The 20,362-nt window shown below is 36.4% G+C and overlaps 2 protein-coding genes across 4 annotated transcripts; one reads left to right on the top strand and one right to left on the bottom strand.

The window, feature by feature from the left end:
• Positions 1 to 196: 196 nt before the first annotated feature.
• On the top strand, positions 197 to 8,179 carry cpdp (CPD photolyase). 2 transcript variants are annotated; one of them, XM_065268325.2, is made up of 10 exons: positions 197 to 455; positions 1,100 to 1,437; positions 1,619 to 1,764; positions 4,204 to 4,386; positions 5,717 to 5,875; positions 6,027 to 6,225; positions 6,307 to 6,456; positions 6,561 to 6,682; positions 7,210 to 7,369; positions 7,889 to 8,179. In XM_065268325.2, the coding sequence occupies exons 1-10, from the start codon at positions 361 to 363 to the stop codon at positions 8,059 to 8,061; spliced, it is 1,725 nt and encodes a 574-aa protein (XP_065124397.1). In that variant the 5' UTR covers positions 197 to 360; the 3' UTR covers positions 8,062 to 8,179. The 2 variants fall into 2 exon arrangements, with proteins under 2 accessions (XP_065124397.1, XP_065124406.1); XM_065268334.2 differs by lacking the exon at positions 197 to 455 and adding an exon at positions 535 to 968.
• Positions 8,180 to 9,535: 1,356 nt separating this feature from the next.
• Positions 9,536 to 16,791, bottom strand: nmur1b (neuromedin U receptor 1b). Of its 2 annotated transcripts, XM_065268372.1 has the most exons (3): positions 16,427 to 16,791; positions 14,227 to 15,102; positions 9,536 to 11,064 (listed from the first exon to the last, which is right to left on the bottom strand). In XM_065268372.1, exons 2-3 carry the CDS (start codon positions 15,080 to 15,082, stop codon positions 10,715 to 10,717), a joined length of 1,206 nt encoding a protein of 401 aa, XP_065124444.1. In that variant the 5' UTR covers positions 15,083 to 15,102; positions 16,427 to 16,791; the 3' UTR covers positions 9,536 to 10,714. The 2 variants fall into 2 exon arrangements, with proteins under 2 accessions (XP_065124444.1, XP_065124438.1); XM_065268366.2 differs by lacking the exon at positions 16,427 to 16,791 and having other exon boundaries at positions 14,227 to 15,645.
• Between the last annotated feature and the right edge of the window lie 3,571 nt (positions 16,792 to 20,362).

Genomic DNA, 20,362 nt, shown 5'->3' with positions numbered 1-20,362 from the left:
AAATACGAGACATAAAACTTCCCTTCTGTTTAATAAATATCACTGACAAAATATTCAGATAAATCACAACTGTATTTGCAATAAATTTTAGTTAAATTAAACAGATTTGCAGAAATGTTTTAGTGGTGGAGATTTGGATGGAGAGCGTGTTGTGGCCTTACATCGTTCGTTTCTCAATCCGAAGGCTGCAGCCTCCGGAAGTCATATTTGTAGGCTACATGCAGTAATCTTATTTCAGAATATCAATAAGACAAAGTTCACTATTATACTTAGTTCATAGTTAATTGTTGCTTATGACTTGCGAACCTAATGCTCAGTTAACTGAAATAAACCAGGCTTGATGGCGTATTTAACCCGCATATGCGACCTCCGGACGCTGCAGCCCTCAGATTTAGAAACGGCTATCAAAGTGGTCAAGTCTACCGGAAGTTAGCAAAAGGATTAAATCGCTTACTGTGCGTTAGCTGTTAAACATGTACATTTTGTACTATTTTTGTGTTTTACGTAATATACAAGCAAATTATATGACAGGTTTTGAAACGAAAATTCATCGGGTAGCAGCGGTTGTGGCTAGAAGAGATACAGCAACCGCCAAAATCTCGTCGGATGAGCGTTGTTTTTTTCCTAATCCTACCCCCAAACCTAACCCTATACCAAACCCAACATTTTACGGGATTTAGGCCGTACCTGTATCCTATAACCAGAATCGCTGTTTTTCATTTTAATCACACCTAAACCCAACATCTCGCGAGATTTGGCCGTAGCTGTCTTCACTCTAGCCAGAACCGGGAACAGCAGGCTCGCAAGTCCCGCCCATGTAAGTCATTGGCCAATAAGCAAGTAGGTTACAAAACACTGAAATTCAACAACACGTGCGTGGTGCACCACACAACATTACAATACAAACATCTCCGGGATACGGCATTTTGCAGAAAGTATTTGGAAAATCGGTGTATGCTACATATTAGGTAATGCATCTACCTAACTTTTCTAATGCACGTTAACCTTCATACATGTAAAGTACCATGTTTTTATATGTAATCTGATATGCTGCTATTATGCTTCCTCAATATATTCTAAACGTTCTGTATATTTTCAGATTGTTTTCCAGTTGCTTCAGGTACAGCAGAAGAGTGTTGCTAGGTACCATCAGAGGCCCAAACACACTACTTCAAAATAATATCACCATGTCTGTTAACAAACCCAAGCGTAAGAGAGAGTCACCCACCAGCAAGGACGTAAAGAAACCGAAACTCACAGCGGAGAAGAGGCCGAGAGAGTCCGGCTGGTTAGAGAGGGAAGTGGCTCAGCTCCGCAGAGAAGCTCAGGGATGCGAATTTAATAAGAAGCGACTCCGATATTTATCTGACTGTCAGAAAATCAAGCAGAAATCTGATGGGGTACTGTACTGGATGTCAAGAGATCAAAGAGTACAAGGTGATCATAGGCAAAAGAAGAAGCAGTTTAGCGTATAATCATTTCCAATAATATCTACCTGATTGCACAAAATCCAAAGATGATGAAACTTATACATTTAATGCATTACGAGTCTCTTTGGGTAAGATCATTCATGCCAGATGCATGAATCAATGTAACTATTTATTTTGTTGTGTTTCAGATAACTGGGCTCTGATATATGCTCAGCAGCTGGCCCTCGATGAAAATCTTCCTCTGCACATCTGCTTCTGTCTGGTTTCTCGATATATGGATGCAGCTTACCGACAGTACGCCTTTATGTTGAAAGGACTTCGAGAAGTGGCAAAGGTATAAGTCTGTAAATCAGGGGTCTCCAACCTTTTTGTGAGCAAGTGCTACCACAATGGATAAAACAATCTGTAGGGCTAATTTTTTGATATAGGCTACTTAAAACTTTTTCTACTTGTTGATTTTAAAGTTATTTTACTTCTTGATGTTTTATCATTATATAAAATGTTACCATACATAAAAGAACCCAAGCTAATATAAAAATATGCAATAAATAAATATTAAAGGGGACATTTCACAAGACTTTTTTAAGATCTCAAATAAATATTTGGCATCTCTAGAGTATATTTTTAGTTTTAGCTCAAAATATCATATAGATAATTTATTAAAGCATGTTAAAATTGGCACTTTATAGGTGTGTGCAATAATGTGCCGTCCTTTAAAATGCAAATGAGCTGATCTCTGCACTAAATGGCAGTGCTGTGGTTAAGGGGCGGTATTATCCCCTTATGACATCACAAGGGGAGCCAAATTTCAATGTCCTGTTAGGTGTGTTTGACTTAATGCGGTGCTGTGCAGACCGATCGGCGGCTGACTTGAAGCAGTGCATAACGGTTAGTAATTTTGTCCTACTTGAGCTGTAGGGATGTGCATCGATGCATCGCGTTCCCATTGAAAAGACTTGTCTAAAAATCGATTCTGAATCTTAAGGCTCCGATTCAGTGTTTCATGCACAGCTTGTGCGTGTACTACGGCTCCGTGATCAGTAGGAAGTCCTTATCATTCTAAAATCACTATGAGTTTGACTCGTTTATAACGAGTATTTAAAAAAGCAACACTCGTCAAACACAATCATTCAAAATATTCTTTATTATCATGAAAATACCTGAAACAATCTGAAGAACAGCGATATAAATATTCCTGTAGACATTTCCTGGAATAGTGTTTGTAATGCTACTTCTTCTGTGGCACAAATGGAGTTTCTGCACGAAAGCACCCCCTGGCTTTTGAATGTGGCGGCATTTCACCGTAATTCATTCAAATTCATTCATTGAGAAAACGCGCATTTGCCGGATTAATTGTCACAACCCTATTGAGCTGGCGCTGAAGGCACGTGACATGTGTCATATGGCTTTGACGTACCGCGAGAGCGATTCGAGATCAGCCGCAGTTCGCCAAGGAAAGCTGCACTGGCTGTAATGACGACACGGCTGCTTCACGATTGGTCGGATTCACCGCATGACAATAAATCACGTGTGTTTCTTGTTTATTTTCATGCCCTCAGTTCCACGAATGCTCACAAATCTGTATTTTTATAACAGTTAAAGCACTTTCACATAGTCGCAATGTTATATTGTGTCATGTTCATCAAAATAAAATGGATAAAAAACGTACACCCCACTACTTTGGTATTTTAATAATTTATGCTTATGTTGAACTTTATTCTTGTAAAAACAGATGCTGTAAGCCTCTTCAGTTCCACTCATTCTCATACACGGACATTCAAAACAGTATAATTCACTTTTTATGTTGTTTACATCTTACAAATCATGTTTACTTTGATAAAGCAAGCAAACGCCACGTGATTAGCCATGCCTGACGTAAATGCAGCAAACTATGGGAACCACAGCGTGTCCGACTTCACGTCTCCGTTTTCAGCTCCTCCCTGCCTGCATGCAGCTAATCCCGCCGATCGGTTACATCCAGCCGATGTCGAACACACCTATTTTTTCACATGCTTGTGGATAATTGTTTACCAAAACAAAGTTATTCGGTTCTTTTTGTTCTTTTTCACATTTTCTAGGTTGATAGAAGCACTGGGGACCCAATTATAGCATTTACACATGGAAAAGTCAGATTTTTGTGATATGTCTTCTTTAAAGCAACACCAAAGAGTTTTTTTTACCTTAAAATAACGTTTCCAAAAAAGTTTCAGTGGTTCATCCACACAAAACAGGGTGAATGGCACTTTCACATTCGCTTTGCAGCCCTCTATCGGCCAAAACCGCACTAAAGAAGTTTCCAACCGTCGGGTAGTGGTCCTGTAGTTCGAGTAAAAATTACAAAAACTTGCTTTACGGCAGACCTACAATCCAATCAGAGCCAGCTATGCTGTAGTATTTACGACAGTGGTAATGAACAATTACGCTTCTAACCTGCAGGGGGAGCGAAGAGCAATAAGTCTTTAGTGTTGCTTTAAAAATTAGGCTATTAATAGAATGTGCATTGGCAGGCAACTCACAGACTGTGTGGACACCATGTTGGAGACCACTGCTGTAAATCGAAAAGAGAAAAATATTTTTCGTCACACCATTCGAAGTTATATACAGTTACACAAGGTTTTTCACAATTGTACATTTTTGGTTCCCCAAAGAACCATTCTGTCAAAAATTCTTTAAAGAACTAATTTTTGTCACCTTTGTATAGTCTCAAACACATACAACCAAAAATTTTAAAGAGCGTAAATCTTGGCCTTCTGACCTTTCTGCCTTGTTACAGGAATGCAAAGGCCTGGATATTCAGTTCCACCTACTGTCAGGAGAGCCTGGACACACACTGCCAACTTTTGTGAAAAAATTTAACTTTGGGGCAGTTGTGACTGACTTTAACCCAATCAGAATCTCTCTTCAGTGGAATGAGGCAGTTAAAAAGGACCTTCCCTCCGATATACCTTTCATTCAGGTGTGCCATTAATTATTTTTTGCTTTGTGCTTTTGCATTTTCTTTGATTTACACCTCATTCAACTTCACCCTCACTCATCCTACCCTAACATTTCTCTGCTGTCCATTATCAGATTAATAATTAAGCATAAAAGAAAATATTAATTATTTTAAAACTACTTAGTAGGCTATTTTTAAAATTCAAGAAAAAGCTAATCTCTTTAATATTTTTAAAGTTATGGAGAAAATCAAGGAATAACATCTCAGGGCTTTTATGTCACATGACTAGGGATGCACCGAATGTTCGGCAATTGAAATTATTCGGCCGAAAATAGCAAAACTCATTCTGGCCCGATCAAGTGAAAAAATGAATACATTTTACCGAACAATAAGGTCTTTGATGACATGATCAAATAGCAACCTATGTAAGACTCTTTTTATGTGGTCGAATGTAAATTGAACAGTTTGAACAAATCAGATAGCTTTTCAATTAGAGAAGTAAAAAGGCCCGATAATGTTTGCTGGAATGTGAAAAAAGTTTATTGTTAAAAAAATGTAGTAAAAATTACATTCTAAAAATGTTATTTTACTTATGCAGTGGTAAGAAAATTGGCAAAATAATTAGGAAAATGAAAAAAACATGTTTGGTTTTTCAGTATTCAGTCTTTTATCAGTCCCTCCAGAAAAACGTGATTATGCCATCGCATGATTTAAGGCATAATCAAAGTCTGCATATTTATGGGGGACCCATTTTTTCAAATACGCCGCACTTTCGCAGCATAAATTGCAGATTTCCGTGCACAAAATGTGCAAAAAAATTTCATAATCCCCACATGTTCGTAGCAAAAATTTCTTAGCAGAAAGTTGAACAATGTTGCTTTTACCTCACACAAGTGCAGCCATGTCCCCTGTTGCCATGGGAACGTTATGAAGTGTCGTGATTATGTGACGTGAACATCATTTAAAAGCTGCAAAAGCTGAAATCAGTTTTTGCACGTTCCCGCAGTTTTTGCACGTTCCCGCAGTTTTTGCACGTTCCCGCAGTTTTTGCAAGTTCCCGCAGTTTTTGCAAGTTCCCGCAGTTTTTGCAAGTTCCCGCAGTTTTTGCAAGTTCCCGCAATCTCGTCACATAAAATTGCATAAATATTCCACATATTTTTGCATTTTTTAAGAAAACCTGCCGCAAGATCAAGCATTTTTGCCCGCAACAATCACAAATAAACTGTGTTTTTCTGGAAGGACTGTTTTATTTTATTTGCCTTCAGCCAAGAATTTTTCTTTTGGTGCATCCCTACAAATGACCATTGGTGTAGTATGTACGTATTTTAAACCATTGTAAATTTACATCAAGGTTGATGCACATAACGTGGTACCATGCTGGGAGGCATCTGGAAAGCTGGAATATGGAGCCAGGACTATAAGGGGGAAAATCACCAATCTTCTTTCAGAATTCCTCACAGAGATCCCACCTGTGGACACGCACCCGTACGCCGCTTCTCATACAGCAGAGGTTCGATTAGGGATTTTCCCACAATTGCAGCAAATTTGATGTTTATGTTACCAAGCAGTATTTATAAATGCATCATGACTTGTTAATCCCTAAAAATGATGTTTTCCACTGTTATCTTCTTACTGGATGTTGTTGTTTCTTTGTGCTTCAGCCGATAGACTGGGAGAAGGTGCTGTCGTCTCTTGAAGTGGATCGGAGTGTTGGCGAGGTAGACTGGGCCCAGCCCGGCACCTCTGGTGGTATGGCCATGCTTGAGTCCTTCATTGATCAGCGACTGCGTCTGTTTGCCACCAAGAGGAACGATCCCAACAGTGATGCTGTCAGTAATCTCTCACCCTGGATCCACGCAGGTCAGTCTGCAGTCTAAACCAAACTACATATGATGTGAAATGACAGTTGTACAGATATTTCTGTTTTATTTTTTACTAAAGGTCAGCTCTCCGCTCAGCGTGTCGTGAGGCAGGTCAAACGAGAGAAAGGCTTTAGTGAGTCAGTAGCCTCATTTACAGAAGAGCTGGTCGTGCGACGGGAGCTCGCTGACAACTTCTGTTTTTACAATCCCAACTACGACAACATATCAGGTGTGTGGTGTTGTCAGCTTACGTTTTTGTAATTTTTTCAAATAAGAAAACACTCTAGTTCAAAAATACATTTTGTTTGAATGTTTGTTTATATTTTTGCACAGGTGCGTATGATTGGGCGAAGAAGACTTTGCAGCAGCATGCCAAAGATCGTAGAGAGTACGTTTACAACAAAGAGCAGCTGGAGAACGCCAAAACGTATGATCAACTGTGGAATGCAGCACAGGTAGATATAAAATTACTACAGTATTAGTCTAAAAACCTAAACGAATATTTTGAATTTGATGTAATGTACGGTCAGCATTAGTTGGATAATGTCAGTAGCAACATACAATAGTTTAAACTTGCATGTGTAAAGCAAACATTGCTTTTACAGTAATGCATTTACAAAATGAAATACACAGTGTAAAACCTTAACCTTAAGAAAACTGTCAATATTTGTCTGCATTGTTTGTGTAAAGTAATATAAAGTAATATCTATATTAAATTTAAATGTCATGACCACATAAGGTAATTAAGCACAGACAGTTTTGCAGTTTTGTCATAAACCAAATAGTTATTCTTTAAGAAAATATAAGCCTTACAATTGACCTTTTAAACCATGTGAAACTCTGGCTTGATTTATTTTTAATGTAAGTGCACTAACTTAAGTACCTTTTTGACTTCCACAGTACTTTGTAATGAAAATATTGCTCAGTGCAATATAACAATCAATGAATGTCTTGAAATTGTGTTTGCTTGTTTGATGTATAGCGACAGCTGGTGCAAGAAGGAAAGATGCATGGGTTCCTTCGCATGTACTGGGCAAAGAAGATCCTGGAATGGACTGCGTCCCCCGAAGAAGCCCTCTCTATTGCTTTATACCTGAATGATCACTATTCTTTAGACGGATGTGATCCCAACGGATTTGTGGGTGAGAAACGTGATGTTTTGATTGCTCTATTAGATCAAATACATTATTATGATACACTATTTATCAAATAATTCATTATTGATTATTGGCTTTATTAAAGGAAAAGTCAATTTTCTTAAAACAAAAATCCAGATAATTTACTCACCACCATGTCATCCAAAATGTTGATGTCTTTCTTTGTTCAGTCGAGAAGAAATTATGTTTTTTGAGGAAAACATTGCAGGATTTTTCTCATTTTAATGTACTTTAATAGAGCCCAACGCTTAATACTTAACTCAAAACTTAACAGTTTTTTCAACAAGAGTTTCAAAGGACTCTAAACGATCCCAAATGAAGAATAAGTGTCTTATCTAGTGAAACGATTGTCATTTTTGACAAGAAAAATAAAAAATATGCACTTTTAAACCACAACTTCTCGTGTAGGTCCGGTCCTGAAAAGCGCCAGCCCGACCTAACGTAAATGCGTAGTGACTTTTGCTGTGGATTATTATGTTGATTTTTCTTTATTATTCCTCACAGGTTGTATGTGGTCTATCTGTGGCATTCATGACCAGGGTTGGGCAGAGAGACCCATTTTTGGGAAAATCCGTTACATGAATTATGCTGGTTGCAAGAGGAAGTTTGATGTAGCACAGTTTGAGAAGAAGTATGCTGCCACTGAAACTTCCAGAAAACACAAGAAATCCCCATAGTTTATTTCTAATGTATTTCTGAATCTAATGTGCATAAAAACTCCTACTGTACTGGTTTAAAAAGACTACATTTAAGGGGGAATGTTCTGGTAGACTTCTTTCACTGGTGAGATTACGCTTATTATTTGACAGACTATGGTCTACACAGGAAAAGGCCGGTTTTAACGTCTTGTTTATACATGTTTACTTATTTTAGTGCTAAATATACTCAGATCATTTGATCGTTGTGTATTGTTACATAGGACTTGCGGGACTGCAAGATCTAGACATTTTGTACTTTAATATAAATGCAATGTACTACAAAGAATTATGAGAGACCAAAATAAACCACATTTTAGGGATATTTTGTCTTGTTTAACCCAACTGGCTTGGTTCCCTACTCAAATCAAGTTATAAAGAGATATCAGCTTCTAAAAAGTAGCAACCATTTATAAAAGTGCTTTAGTTGGATTTGAGCACCAAAAATAGTAATAAATGTAAACAGACTTCATTTTTTGCGACTAGACAGTTTAATCTAATTGTATTCTGTTTATCAAACAAGACAAGCCAAAACTCAATGAAATGTTAAATATATCAGAATATATTCTTGGTTCTTCAAACTCCAGCAGGGCTGATGTGTACATTATAAAGTTGCTGAGTTCCTCCAGGATCTTTTTTTAGTAAGGCTCATTTCTCATAATGCTAATATTGCCACACACATCTGAATACCTTCAGTTTTTAGGAGGAACAATGGAAACTTAAAAATAAACAATTTAGATTCTGTGATGCTAAATCAGCTCATTCATTTTTTAGAGACAGTTAAAGGTTACTGAAAAAATGCAAAGCACAAAAATTCATATATATATTACAATGCAGAGATAGCACAGAGACTAGCACTTTGCAACCAGTTCAGCCAAAATAGCATAGATCATTATATTATAAACACGCCTTCGTTATATTATAGTTTTTACTTCTTGGAATAAAATGTTATTAACAAGATTTAATATTTTTTCTATTAAAACAAGACAGATGATTAATGACGATAGCAAATTTACACAAAACCTTTTTACTTTCAACAACCAGAACACAGAATCTAAAATGCCATGTTTTGTCTTGCATCATTCTAATTTACATTAGTCGGACAAATGTTTAGTATTGAGACGAGATATATTGCTTTGGCATTGCATTCACTTTTGGCTACCAGCCCCTATGATTTGAGAAGGAATTGCAATTACATGCTTGGTTTATTTATTCTTATTATTCTTATGATATTCAGGCAGTTATATCAGACACCGTTTTGTTTTATTTTATAATAACAAACCATAAAATTAAATGTAATGAAATGGTTTAAACAAACTATTTTAAGACAAGTCATTTTTCCAGACCAGTTATTAAGCAATAAGATGACAATAAGAAACTCAGAGAATACAAGGTAAATATTTATTTAAATCATTACAAGGAATGAGAAAGCGTGTTTAGTACATACTTTAACTGGAATTGCAACCGTTTTTCCTTTTCTGTTCTTTGTATTGGAACATAAGGGATAGTAGAAATATAGATACAGATTTTTTTTAAACTTAGATTTCTTAAAAACAAAATAAATAAATTTTTAAATAAAAAAATTAACAAACATGTAAAACATAAATAATGTTTATGGAATTGGATACTATTAAGTGCTTCAAAGTTCAGATTTGACTATTAAGTTGCTTTCATCCAAAGCAACTTACAGTACATTATGTTTAATACAAACGTGTGTTTCCTGGGTATTGAACCCATGACCTAACTATAGCTACAGGAACACTTTTGAACTTCGCCTTAAAATAGACATTATTTAGATCATTATGCCCCAAAGTACAGCATCAAAAATCAAGTACAAAAAATATAGTATCATATAGCCATTAAAATGTGATGTTTCACAAAGGCATATTTATTTACTGTTTAGAAGTTTAGTTAAGTCACTTGCTCATACTGTTTCCCACATTTTAGAATTAGTAAATTTATCTAAACAGTGGGATAATACAAATAGGAATTGTAATGAATATCCAAAATAAATGATAACTGCTTTATTTAAGTATCTTAAGTCTAGTCAAGAATGGCCTAGAATTTGTAAAAAAATTCAACCAATTTATCAACCATGTTGCATCCTGCTTTAAAACAGTATTGAAACCCTGTTAATGGCTCTTATTTAGTCCAAGTCATTCATTTTAAAGGCGGGGTGCATGATCTCTGAAAGCCAATGTTGATATTTGAAATCACCTAAATAAACACAGCCCAGTAGAATCTGGACCTTTTTTTGATAGACCCGCCCCACACACAACCCAAGCAACAATGTTAGCAGACACGCCCCTTACTGCTGATTGGCTACAAGTGCGTTTTGGTACTCTGCCCGACTCCCTTTTCCAAAGTGTTTTTAAAAAAAAACCAAAATAATCAATGTTTGCACAGATACAAGAACTTAGATCGCTCAAGCATACGCCTTCAGAGTCATAAAGTCTTTTATTATCATATGAAACTTTTTTTTTTATTATAATAAAGTGTACACTCCCCATGTTACTATTAAAGTGTTTTAATCACTACAACTTATGTTAACTTAAATTAATTTATATCAAGTGCTCTGACTACCAAGCAGCTACAAGTGATTTGGCATCGATTACAAGTAATCTCTCAGTAGTGTTTAGTGAGGTTGTGGCAGTCCACGCGGGTGAAACTTCACAGAGAGCGAGGAAGAACGAGAGGCAGAGAGCGTGCCAGAAACAACACTACGTAATGTGACCTTACTTATGGATAGCTGACGTTTGCGTTTTTGACACACCACCTCACGAAACATATCTCTGAAGCGTGAAGACATGAGGTTATACAGAATGGGATTGACCACTGAGCCCAGGTAGAAGAAGACACCAGACAGAAGATGCACATACTCATAGACGCTGTGCTGCTCTGCAGTCCAGGTGTCTATGTAGCTCCACATGACTCGATCAATGTGAAACGGTGCCCAGCAGATTCCAAACACGATCACCAATGCGCCTGTGAAACAGGCAAACAAAATGTATTTGCATTGATCAACAAAATATCAAATGATGTACACTGTAAAAATTGACAGCTGCTTTACTTAAAAAACTTACTTCGTTTGGTAATACCTAAAAAAAAAAAAAAGGTTAAGAAACTAACATTTTTGTCATTTTAAGCGAAACATTAAAGGGACAATCCACTTTTTTGAAAATCATTTTTCAGCTCCCCTAGAGTTAAACATTTGATTCTTATCCATTTAACTGATCTTCGGGTCTGGCACTACCACTTTTAGCATAGCTTAGCACAATATATTGAATCTAATTAGACCATTAGCATCGCGCTAAAAAATAACCAAAGAGTTTTGATATTTTTCCTATTTAAAATTTGACCTTTTTGTAGTTATATCATCTACTAAGAACGACGGGAAAATTAACAGTTGCGATTTTCTAGGCAGATATGGTTAAGAACTATACTCTCAAACTGGCGTAATAATCAAGAACTTTGCTGATGTAACATGGTTGCAGCAGGCGTAGTGATATTTTACGCACTGCTCGAAAATAGTCCCCTGATATTGAAAGTTTCTAAGGGGACTATTTTCGGGCACTGTGTAATATTATTGCGCCTGCTGCAGCCATGGTACATCAGCAAAGTCATTGATTATTACGCCAAAATGAGAGTATAGTTCTTAGCCATATTTGCCTAGAAAACTTTTAATTTTCTGTCGGTCTTAGGACCCAATGTAACTACAAAAAGGTCAACTTTTAAATAGGAAAAATATCAAAACTCTTTGGTTATTTTTTAGCGCGATGCTAATGCTCTAATCAGATTCAATGGATTGTGCTAAGCTATGCTAAAAGTGTTGGCGCCAGACCCGGAGATCAGCTGAATGGATTACAAAACGGTAAGAATCAAATGTTTACTGGAGCTGGGATATTAGCATATTTTTTTAAAAAAGTGTCAATTACTTCAATGGTCACACCTAAAATATTAAAACATTTCGAACTTAATTTTTTCTTAAAGTTGAAAAAAAACGTAATTTGTTTAAGTTGATACAACTTTTACTTTTTACAGTAAATACTGTAAAAAAATTTAGCTGCCTTAAATTTTTAAGTTAAATCAAATTGACCTTACAAGTTACTTTTTTATGTTTGATACAATTTAATTTATCAAATTCAATTAAGCAATTGCTATAACTTACTACTAACTGAAGTAGTAAATACTGCTAACAAACTAAATATATACTGTATTGTAATGTGATAAAATTACACTAGTGTTTACTCTGCTAGGATACACAAATGAATTTCCACAGAACGCCTAGGACCAATTTGATAAATCTATTTGTCAAAATGGCTCAAAACACCAAGTTGTTCTAAAAGCCATTTATTTTGAGATGCCACCTGGTTTGATGTTTTGTTATCTAAAGCAATGATTCACACATCTTTAGTGTGACAAAAGCGTCCAAATAGTTTTGGGGCAAATGTGTTTTAAAGTAAAACATAAACTGTTACTCTTGGCACACATCTGTACCACTGACAGTGTTTATGAAGTGAAGAATACATACCTAGATTTAAAGTGTTTCTTTAAGCATATGTTGAGATTCTAAGGTTGGCCACACAGTATAGTCCTGACCATGGATTACAAGAAGCCATGAAATGATACTATAACTAAATCAGATATCCTTTTGTTTACAATAACATGACAAGCGTCTGATAGAGCACAGATGGATATTTTCTGTTTATCAGGATTGAGTATTGGAAACATGTTCCATGAGGCTCCTTGAAGTTCAAGTATAGGCTTACGCAAATCACAGGCGAAGAATGTGCCGTATTTGGAGAGGTGGGGAAATTCTCAACACTCATTCCTTGCGTGCCTCTTTTTTTATTTATATATTTAGAGAACCAAAAACATCTTAATAAAATCTTGGATAAATCTTAGCATCTGAAGAGTATAATGATGTCTTTGTGTAAAACAAACAGCATAATTGGTTGGTATGACATGACAGTAAATGATTCCCTTTAAATGGGTTACTGCGGAATCTGATATACATATACACTTAAAGGGACATTCCACTTTTTTTGAAAATATGCTCATTTTCCAGCTCCCCTAGAGTTAAACATTTGATTTTTACCGTTTTGGAATCCATTCAGCTGATCTCCGGGTCTGGCACTAGCACTTTAAGCATAGCTTAGCATAATCCATTGAATCTGATTAGACCATTAGCATTGCGCTAAAAATAACCAAAGAGTTTCGATATTTAAAACTTGACTCTTCTGTAGTTACATCGTGTACTAAGACCGACGGAAAATTAAAAGCCGCGATTGTCTAGGCAGATATGGTTAGGAACTATACTCTCAAACTGGCGTAATAATCAAGGACTTTGCTGATGTAACATGGCTGCAGCAGGCGTAGTGATATTACGCACTGCCCGAAAATAGTCCCCTTGGTTACATTCAATAGCAGGGGAGTATTTTCGGACACTGCATAATATCACTATGCCTTCGCAAAAATATCAAAACCCTTTTGTTATTTTTTAGTGCGATGCTAATGGTCTAATCGGATTCAATGGATTGTGCTAAGCTATGCTAAAAGTGCTAGCACCAGACGCGGAGATCAGCTGAATGGATTCCAAAACGGTTAGAATCAAATGTTTAACTCTAGGGGAGCTGGAAAATGAGGATATTTTCAAAAAAAGTGGGATGTCCTGTTAAAAAAGCTGTTGTTTCAACATTGTAAGAAATTATTAATTGGTTCAACTTAAAAAAGTAAGTTACCTTGTTACCTGAGTTATTCAACTAAGTTGACACAATATATTTTACACAACATTTTCCAGTCAACTAATAGTTTTAAGTCAAATCAACTCTGGTAACCAGGTAACTTACTTTTTTTAAGTTGAACAAATTTTTTTTTTGTTTACAGTCAACCCATTGGGTTTAAATTAACCTATACATTTGGGGTTGTTTTAACCCCAAATGCATAGATTGAGAACACTAAACCAACGGCTGAGTTGTCCATACTTTGTCCAACCACGAGTTAAAACAACTCAGCATTTTTTTTAAGTGTACATATTGTAAAAACTTTAAGTTGCTTTATTAAGGGCATCTGTAAAATGCTCATATGGTGGCCTACAGGTACCAACATCATGTTTGACAACTGGGATAGCAGCCATTTGGAACTCACAAAGCATTTTAATGACTTGGCGATGACTTGCCCTTTGATGCAATCCGTCTTCACTGAGACCAGCTGTTGACTCGAAACACACTCTTTCTCGATGCAACTGCAGGCCGATCAACACATACAGCACACTGATCATCAGCATGGGCACTACGAAGAACAGCAGTGCCGTCACCTGCACCAATAAATTGTAGATCCAGGTGTCACGCACTAGAGCACAGACGGCCGACTCTGGGAACGTGAGTCCAAAACGGGGTTTTACCATTGCAATGCCATGTAGACTGGTATTGGGCAAAGCACACAATAGAGAGACTACCCATAATGCAATGATGACACGCTTGGCATGGGCATTCGTCGCTGAGTATTTGGCACGGAGGGGATGCACTACTGCTCTGTAACGTTCTGCGCTGAGAGCGGTCACGTTGAGCACTGAAGCAAAGCAGACCGTTTCAAACAGGCAGGTCTTGAAGTAGCAGCCGGCAGCTCCTAACAGAAACGGATAATTGCTCCAGAGTTCATAAAGCTCTAATGGAAGACCCAGCAATAGCACCAAGAGGTCAGAAATCGCCAAACTGAACAGGTAGTAGTTTGTTGTCGTGCGCATGATGCGGTGCCGGGCGATGACAGTACAAGTCAGGCTGTTGCCCAGAACACCCACTACAAAGATAAGCAGGTAGATCACACACATGGGCAGGAAGAAAGGAGAACGGCAAGACCCCAGGATCTTCTCCAAATAAGCACTGCGACTCAGGCAAAGATCCGCCATGTCCTCTGCGCTGAGACACTCGGTCCCTTCGGGGCACCATGATGTGTTCACTGTTATGTACAGGGGATCTGGTGATGAGCAGTTGAACTGGATCATTGATGACCGAGAGGAAATTTCTGCAGAGGTCAGGACAAAGACAAACAGACCATTAAATGTGGGGTTGTTGTGCAACAATGACCCAGCATTTGGGTTAAAATAGCCCAGCATCAGGTCAGTTTTAACCCAGGGGTGTGCTCTGTCCAATATGTACCCAGCATGGGTTAAAATACCCCAGCCAAAAATACCCCAGCCAAGTGGCTTATGTTATATAAAGACTAACCTGTTTTAAAATAATTAGGATTTTTTTAATATTATAAATGACATAAAATCAGAGTAAAAAAGTGTTTGGGTTGTAATTTAACCTATGCTTGGTTGTTTTAACCCATTTTTGGGTCAAATATAAATATTTTCTGAGTTGATTTAACCCAACGGCCTGGGTTTGTTCCTTTTTGACCCATTTTTTTAGAATGTATTAATATACTGCTTGTGTTTTAAATTTTTTATTGATTTGGATGGAAAGTAGGTGGAAAAATGCTCTTTTTTTATTTAAAAAATATGAAAATGTGAAACATGATTTACATTCATGGTCAGAATTATTGGCACCCTTGGTAAATATGAGCAAAGAAGCCTGTAAAAATAAACATTTGTATTGGTTATCAATTAGAACTTTTAGTAAAAAATTCATAAAACTTTTCATTTTGAATTGAGTTGAAAATCTTTAAATAAATGTTTTTTATTTTCAGTGTACTTTGGGCACAATTAATAGCACAATTTTATTCAATACTTTTTCGAAAAGCTTCTTGCCAAGATAAAAGTAAAATGTAAACCCACATAAAAATATATTAAAATTTATTACAATCAACGGTAGTACAATTTCTAGATACTGTAGTGTTTTATCTTGCAACTTACCATAGTAGAAATTAAAGGTGTTGATACATTCAGTCTTTTATTACAGACTCAAGGTCCAGATTAAAATTAAAAAAATAAAACAAGACAATAGGACAATATAAACAACCCACAGCATCCATCAGATACAATAAAAAGTTACAAAATGTAACAATACCAATGTCTCCACAGCTTTGACTGATACAGTGTAGTACTAACCCTTATATTTGATAGACCCACAATAATCTCTTTTTTGAATCATATAGCCAGTAAAAAATCTATACATAAGAGTTTATTAGTCCACTATACTTAATATTACAATAATAAACCACAGTTTATACTACTGTAATACTTAAGTATTTTAAAAGTATTTTTACTGTGCATGGGTGCTATAATAAAATAATGGTTAATTTAAGGATGCAAATGTTCTTTTCATGCTCATACATTGCCTTATAGACCACTTCATTATCAGAGAGAGAGGGGAAGGGGGGAGATTAAATAAAGATGCTAACTTACCTGTGAAAACTCTTGTTAAAGTGTCCTGTAGTCCTCTGCTTGTGCTTCACATATCCCTCATTCCCATCAGATTAAACACCAGTATCAGTTGAGATGCAGTGCTGTGGAGTAATCTGACATTCACTATCATGCAATGAGGAGACACGATAAATGTGAAACACATGCAGGCTGTTTTTCTTTTAACTAGACTCTCTCCATTTATTCTCCTTTCGCCCCCTCCTTCCAAATGATGTAGGCTCTTTAAACAACCCCTCTCTGTTTTCCAAGTACTTGTAACTGTCAGAATGAAATAGTTCAACTAAACAAGCATACTGTAATAACTTTTACCAGTCTTTTACCTGCCATCTTAATGAATACTCACCCTAGTCATGAGAACATACATGTAAATATGCAATGGGGGTCTAAATTGTTAAAGCACTAATGAAAATAAATGTTGTTATTATAGTATAAGCATAACAATTTGAAGGAAAAGTTGGATTGAAACGTCACTGTAGATTTTCTTTTCCTTTATTTGGTAGCTCCATTTTGCTTTCATAACATGCACATGAACTGACATGGACCTCGTTTTTGCAAAACCTGATGATCCATCTTATATCAGCATGGTTTGAGACAGCTTCAAAGCAGGCATGTGTGCTTTAATGGAAGCATGAAAATGTGACCTTTGTACAAAAACGTTCACATGTTACAAATTTGCTAGATGTAAAAAGACATAATCATGAAAAGCCCAGAATTTAAACCAAACCTGAAAAAAATAAATCTGAGTGGATGTAAATGTTATGTAGTTTCAATCAGTAATAATATTAACAATAAAAAGTTAAATTCGTATCTTTACATTAATATATCTAGTTTTAATCTAATCAACATTTGTTCAAAACACAAGACAATGGGAATTTATCTAAGTAATTCCAGCCAATCTTTCTAGGTGCAACCACACAACAAACAATAACCTTGTTTAATTCACTTAAAATAATTATGCTCAATTTTGTGCCTTGTCCAAATAACTTAATTGAAACAAGTAAGTACAACTTGACCCACTTAAATTTGTAAAAATGACCTTAACTCAATTATTTTGTTTTCGGACTACATGAATGATTTTTGTTGATATTACTAAATGGGCAGTGGATCTGTATTTCCCAGCATGCTTTGTATGGAACTACATTTGAAGAGTATATTCTGCACTTTAAAGGCACACCATGGAACTCTTTGGCCACTAGGGGGTGCAAGACATGTATTTTTCACGTCTAGCGCCCCTAGAGGCCACAAGTGCCTCAGCACTGTCGCAAAGGAAAAGAAGACAACTCTTTAGGTCACAAAGTGTGCCTTCAAGCATGTCATATAATATATTTTCATTTTTTTTTAACATAGCTCACGTTTACAAGCCAATTGTAACGGTGGTCTCTTTTTAAACTCTCAAAGTAGCCTCCAGTAAAATTCACGTAAAAAAATAGTGTTCGGGCGCCAGACAGGACTTATATATGCATGCGATATAACATTACTTGGACAAAAGCATGAGGGCCAAGTCAGAATCGGTCGAAACCCTTCCTCCTTCTTTAGTTCACGCCAGCGTGAACGCTGGCCCAATATAATTGATCCTCATCCTTCTTTTTATTCTGTCACTCTCCCGTTTTTCTCTTTCAGGTCTCCTCCAACAAAACCTTGGGTTTCTTTTTCTTAGTTGCTGCTTCGGCCATGACAAAAACATCAGGAAAATAAATAGTTGCACTTTCAGTCCGAATTTGAGGAAGTGGAGGAAGTGACGTATGCCGTAAAGCAGATTTTTGTAGTTTTTTGTTTTGTGCTTGGGTTACTACCCGAAACCCCAAGTTTAAAAGTAAGAATAAAAGCGATACAGACCACATCAGGCTATGGTGGACATGTCATTCAACCTATTTTAAGTCGATGTACCATCACAAGGGTCTTGACAATATATTATGATGGTTAAGTAGTTTGTACAAAGACTAGTCTTGTTCGATCTACTTAATAAAATCATGCAAATAAATGCATCATGTTTTTTAGGTAAACCAAGCAAAACATTTTTATCAGTGTTTATTGCATTGCACTTTTCCTTCGTGTTTCTCACTGCCAGTAACTGTTGATGCTGGAAAAAGAAAGTCATATTTTTCTGTAATAAATAATGTCATATTAGTATTAACAAAATACAAAATGGAGGCCTCTTTGTGGTCTGTGGTCTTCAATATCCCTAAAAGGAAGTTTGGAGTATGTGTTTTGGAAACCCTCCACCACTTCGGTACAAACATTGTGAAACTATGCTTTGAGAGGTCATATAGGAGAGAGACTTTTACTGCATGTTGAATGACAAATATACTGTACATCAAAGAAAACCTTATATCTTCAGAGCGCAACTGCCAGAAAATCTAAAAATATAGCAGTGTGACTTAACTATATTCCTGCCCTGCATGGCCAGTGACATCAAGTCGTAAATTGTGCTTTGATTGCTTGTTAAAATACTTTATGCAGTAAACCATCAATTACAAAGAGTAAAGACCAGTTGGTATTGTATTATTGATATATAAGTTCTATCCAGTTGAAAAGGAAGTATCTGCAAACTACCAAGTTGAAGAAACCAAAGGGGTTTCAGTAAAAATTTTGATAAGACATTCAAAGACTCATCCTAAAGGCAAAGTTTCATTAACATAGCTGGGTGGTACGGCTTGATTTCGGATGTCTATCATATCTCTGCATTTGGCTTTGTTCATTGTGTGCTCACTCCTGACCAGCTTCCCAATTCCAATGTGACAGGGATGTTATTAACATAGAGAACGACCAACAGGAGCTTGTTTCCTTATTACTGCAGCCAGAATCATTTATGGGGTCACTTTGACAAACACCATACACTCCCATAAATTTTTTTCAAAGGAGTCATTTTATATGAAGCTGTCAAACGCAGATGACCGTAAATTCATCTGTAAATAGATATTTCTAGCTTAAAAGATGCATCCAAGACTGCTACTAAACTACATGATATTAAAGGCTGTTTCTGGATATAACTGAAGTAACAATGTGGCAGATTTTCAGCTGCTAGCGGCAAGTCCGTACTCTATGGGCAGTAAAGCGGAAGATTGTCCTTCACAGTCAATCTATTTGAGCTCCAGACTCTAACATTAAATTATGTTACTGTAAAATCTTTCATCACAATGTTAAGTGTGCAATAACAGAAAAGATGGGCGTCTATGATGGACATGACTATTTGGGACTTTTTATTATTGAGGGTTAAATAGATCAAACAATGCAGTATTTGTTTATTGTTAAGTGTATCTTAATTAATGTCTGTAAAAAAACACTGCATGAAACGAAGCAAAATGTTTTGCCAATTCGTCAGTGTGTGTGGATGAATTTGTAATTTGCAAAATGCAAATTGAATACAAGAACTTGATGATTTTTGAACACAAGGCCCATACAAGGGGTTAATAGTGCTGGAGTCCCAAGAGAAACAGACATTTGTCTTTAGTTGCAGCAAAGAGGTATCATATGGAAGTGTATATAAATCTTTTACAAGATATAGTATGTGTATAACAAACATAATGTTTGAGTAAAAGCAAAGAAAGTTGGTAATGTATATGTAAGTGCTTTAAACATCAAAGTACTTTTTCATCCTTCTGCCCGTGATTCTGTGGAGAGCTGTAGATTCCTCTGACATCAAACAGCTGGACAGGCAATGGATAAAGGATAAACCTTGTGACAGACCCTGCGGCTCTGGTGCCAAATCATGCAGATGAGCTCATGCATCTGAACCATACACAACAGAATCAAAGGCGTGGATGGTGAGCTTTCATATTGCAGATGCTCCAGTAAGTTCGGTTTAGACAGTAGAGAATGAATGTCGTAAGCACAATGTTATTGTGTTGACTGCCAAAATAATTTTGTGTTTGTGTGTACAAAAGGATTTGGCTCACTTTATATGTATATATGTATATG

The sequence above is a fragment of the Paramisgurnus dabryanus genome, chromosome 6 (assembly GCF_030506205.2).
Source record: "Paramisgurnus dabryanus chromosome 6, PD_genome_1.1, whole genome shotgun sequence".
In the NCBI taxonomy this organism is placed as follows: Eukaryota; Metazoa; Chordata; class Actinopteri; order Cypriniformes; family Cobitidae; genus Paramisgurnus; species Paramisgurnus dabryanus.
The sequence above is the reverse complement of the archived record's forward strand: the minus strand, read 5'-3'. Positions and strand labels throughout refer to the sequence as shown.